General features: G+C 39.9%; 1 protein-coding gene across 2 annotated transcripts in view; it reads left to right on the top strand.

Moving 5' to 3' along the window:
• b3gat1b (beta-1,3-glucuronyltransferase 1 (glucuronosyltransferase P) b) overlaps positions 1-4,516 on the top strand; it is a 12,063-nt gene that overhangs the window by 2,060 nt on the left and 5,487 nt on the right. For both annotated transcript variants that reach the window (XM_013912723.1, XM_005740387.2), the window contains exons 3-4: positions 906-1,202; positions 1,548-1,653. In XM_013912723.1, the coding sequence (XP_013768177.1) occupies positions 906-1,202; positions 1,548-1,634 (384 nt within the window). In that variant the 3' untranslated portion in view covers positions 1,635-1,653. The remainder of the gene's footprint in view (positions 1-905; positions 1,203-1,547; positions 1,654-4,516) is intronic.

Here is a 4,516-nt window from a genome sequence, read left to right as displayed (position 1 = left end):
TATATATATATATATATATATACATATATATGTGTGTGTGTGTGTGTGTTACACCTCACATAGGCATAGGTAACCTCCAGTAGCTAAGGAAAAAATGTGTATATCTCAAGTAATTGATGAAGGCTTGCAGAAGGTTACTGGCTTCTGTTATGTGAAAATGATTGCATAGAGGTTTCTGCACAACAAACAGGAGAAGTAAACGTTCTCAGTGTTTTGTGTTGCTACACACTTAACTGCTGCGTAGCTAGTGAAAGTACCTGCAAACAAGCTAGCATTTTTCATGTTACTACAAGCAAATGTAATAATATGTTAATAATAAGCAATAACAAAGAGACTTTCAGTACAGCTTTATACTCTTCTTTATAACCAGTTTCACACTAGCAACTGCCAGAAACCGCACCCTAACCGTTTGCAGAATAAACACTTTTCCTTTGGCAACCAGTGACTAGCAGCAGGTCAGTGACTGTCTCCAGCTCTGCGTTTTTGGGAGCTTTAGCAAACAGTTTCTTTCAGCAACTACTAACAGCTGGTCAGGGGAGTGCACATTTTTCCCTAGTGACTGGTGGTTGCCAGATGGTTGCCGACAGGTCTGTGCGACTTGCTTTAAAACTCTTATATTTTCTAAATGATGATTCCATTAGAGTCAAAAAGCAACTAGAGGACAGTAGGCGTGTGCATTAGCACGTCATTGACAAGCACCATCCCGTGCTCATTGCAGTGTCCTCAGCTCTAACTTTTTAAATCCCTTTTCTAAACACCAAGTTTGTGATGCAGATTTCACAAACTGACATCACACTACGTCCATCTTTTACCATCTGTGATCTTTAGCTAAATGTAATCTTTTGTATGGGTTTTTAAATGACTTGCATAAGTGGTTTATTTCTGTGTCTGTTTTCAACTAACAGATGCGTTCCACTAAAAAGGTGTCGGTGTGGCCCGTGGCTTTTGTGGGTGGCCTGCGTTATGAGTCACCCAAAGTAAACACCTTGGGGAAGGTGTTTGGCTGGAAAACTGTATTTGACCCGCACCGGCCCTTTGCTATTGACATGGCTGGGTTTGCGGTGAACCTGCAGCTCATTCTGTCCAAACCTCAGGCTTATTTCAAGCTGCGTGGGGTAAAGGGAGGATATCAGGAGAGCAGCTTATTAAAAGAGCTGGTCACTCTCAGTGACTTGGAGCCTAAAGCTGCTAACTGTACTAAGGTAAGAAGAGGAGGCTTTCTATATGTTTAAAATGTCATGCAATGCCAGTGAAATGACAATGAAACAAGCTGCATCTGGAAATGCTGGTAGAATAAGAAGACGAGTCTTAGGATCTTGTGTTGTCAGAAGAATTTGTTCTTAAAGTCATTAAACTGTCAGCTTAGCGCCAACCCTTTAAGCTCAGAGGCTCATTTTAAATATGTTATGTTCTGCGTCTGGATATTGTGTAGCAGATATGAGGCAGCCTATTACCAGCAAACAGCATTTCTAGCCAAAATGTCTGTATTAGTATCTCATCATATTGAGTATTTTTTTGCTCGTCCATGCCTTTCTCCTTACCTCTAGGTATTAGTATGGCACACAAGGACAGAGAAGCCTGTGCTGGTAAATGAGGGCAAAAAAGGATTTACAGACTCTAACGTAGAGATATGACATCCTTCACGTGACACAGGTAATAACGGAGATTTAGAAATGCAAATTACTGCATTTCAACACAGTGATTACTTTGGGTGTGCGGGAATGGAAAAGCAACTTCAAACCCAAAGAATATGGGCACCCAGAATACACACCTAATTTGAAATGAATGTCTGACCTTTGTATGTAATACATTTTCAAAGCAATTCATTTTGTCTTAGTGGACCATCAGTGCGTAGACCTGAAGAAATAGTTCACCGGGGTTTTTAGTCATAGTTGCCACTATAAGACTTTAATGATAACTGAACAGATGGCTAATACGGCTATCAGACTGGCCGCTCCCTGATTTCCAAAGGGGCTGCCGCATTGGATGTCTGCCCAAATATCTCGGCGTGGGTCTGGCACAAGAAGCTTGTGACCCCCTGAGGTTGGGTTTGTGACTATGCGGCAATTGCTCATTGTTAACCAGCTAACATTTACATGCCATTTCAGCCAGATTAACATTTATGATAACTTATCAGTATCTCATTGTTGTTCTAACAGAAGCTGTACTGACCCCCAGAATTCTTCAAACTGTTGTTCAATGTTGTTAACGTCACCAAGTTTAGTTGCTAGAGAGGAGAGGAGCTGCGTGTCTGCCTGTCTGCAGCGTGCTGTGTGAAGTTATGTCAAATAGAAACGGCAAAGATTGCACTGTTGTTATTGATACTATTGCAAATGAGCATCTACATTTTTAGTATCTATTGGTATCTGAGGTTTTTTTTTATGACAGCCATAATAGAAACCCTGTTTCTAGGTCAAGTATCTACTTTGTTGGATGAGGCTTTTCTCTTAGCTCTGCTGTATTTTAATAAATTCAAGCCTCCAAATAATATTCTGCCCCTCCAGATTGTTATCAGTGCCAAAACAGAAATGTCATAGGAAGTCAAATTTTGCCTTAAATTTTCAATAAATTTGGTTTTCTAGAATTTTTGCAGCTATTGAGACAAATGTGTGATACATATCCATAGTTAAACAGAAGTAGTGACCTGGATGAGCTCCCTTCTCTTATATTTTCCCACGCGTGGAATCACAGATATCACAGGTTGTTTCAAACGTTTTTTAGAAGCTTTTTTAGAAGTTTTTTTTTATTGAAATGAAACACATTAAAAAAATAAAATATTTAAACAATATAAATAAACACACAATTAAAATATTTACTAATATTTTTCAAAACCTCTCAGTTTAAATATTTGATATGTTTTCTGAGTTCTATTGTGAATAAAATGTAGGTTTATGACATGCAAATCAATAGATTCTGCTTTTATTCACATATTAACCTGTAATATAGTATAGTTTGTTCTTTGTTCATATTTTGCTTATAGAACTCTTTTGAGTTGTAAAAACTATTCCCACAGAAATATTTTGAAAGGCTGTTTCTCCACATTTCTCTTAAAGCTTTCACACTACTGTTGATCACTGAAGTTGCCTTGATTATTGTCATGTTGACCTTGGTTCTAATGTGGGTTTATAACTTTTGGGACATTGGGCACCATAATTATTTTGACAATATACCCTCCAACATGGTGTCATAGTTCATTCCATGGGGCTTTGCATGTCTTACACTATTTTTCTCAAACAAGTCAGACAACATATATTGAACACAGGCAGCTGACTGTTTTCTGCTGTCTACAGCATGTAAAAAATGTTCTACTGACACATTCAGTGTGACTGAAGTGAAAGAGCCAGTGTGTCCATACAGAAGAAAAGTATGATGTGAATATGTGAGTGGAGTGTCAGAAACGAAACGAGGGACAGTGTCAGCATATGTAACAAAACCACTTTTCACGTTCAGAGGAAACGTATGGTCTAGACTTTTGTATGAGTGTTGTTCAGTTTGTATTTCTGACTGGGTAGACTTTCAGTAAACAAACGTCAGATGAAAATTGTTGTCACAACAAAGTCCCTGAAGCCATTTCTGAGCTCTCTAAGGCTACGTCCTCACGTACCCGGGTATTTTTGAAAACGCAGATTTTTCTATGCGTTTGCACCTTTCGTCCACACGTAAACGGCGTTTTCAGTCACTGAAAACAGAGATTTTTTAAAAACTCCGGCCAGGGTGGATATTTTTGAAAACTCCATTTTTGCATTTACGTGTGGACGAGAAAAACGGAGAAAACGCAGCGTCAAAGGTGTGCGCCTTTTTTGACGTCACACAGTGCGCCACGTTATTGTTTCGGTGAAATGAATTTCTACAATACTGTTACTGTTAATTGTACTCTCTGCAGTGTTTAAATGCTTACATATACACACACAGTTACTGTCCCTCCACACATACAACTCGGTTCTGCTTCTATGCCCCAGCTTTGTTTACTATTTCCCACCGAGGCGTCTAGACTTCTGATTGGCCAACATTTCTGCACGGTTAGGAATATATCGCCACCTGTTGCTTTGGCATGTTCCTAGCAGCGTTTTCCTTCATTTCTGCGTTTATGTGTGGACGGGATTATTTTTTAAAACGAAAACGGAAAATCTTCGTTTTCAAAAATACCCGTGTACGTGTGGACGTAGCCTAAAATGGATAACCATTGACTTTATCTGCGATAATCTTGCATGGGCATCATGCAAAACACACAAATCCGCTACAGTAGAGACACTTTGGTTTCTATTGGTCTGCAATACACGAACATTTCACCATGTTTAACTCCGGACCCAACCTGGCCAAAGGAGATCCTGAGAGAGAACAAATGATGCGACCCTAAGCGACGGCCTCGAGGTAAAAGAGCCGGCATCAGGAACAGGCTACGGGCTCGCGCACACCGCGCACCCATGCCCAGTATCCTGCTAGCCAATGTTCAATCCATCGAGAACAAGCTTGATGACCTCAGAGCCAGAATCAAGTTCCAGAGAGACATTCGGGA

Source organism: Pundamilia nyererei, unplaced genomic scaffold, assembly GCF_000239375.1.
Source record: "Pundamilia nyererei isolate P.nyererei 1_Seehausen unplaced genomic scaffold, PunNye1.0 scaffold00099, whole genome shotgun sequence".
Lineage (NCBI taxonomy): Eukaryota > Metazoa > Chordata > Actinopteri > Cichliformes > Cichlidae > Pundamilia > Pundamilia nyererei.
This window is presented reverse-complemented; position numbering and strand designations above follow the sequence as displayed.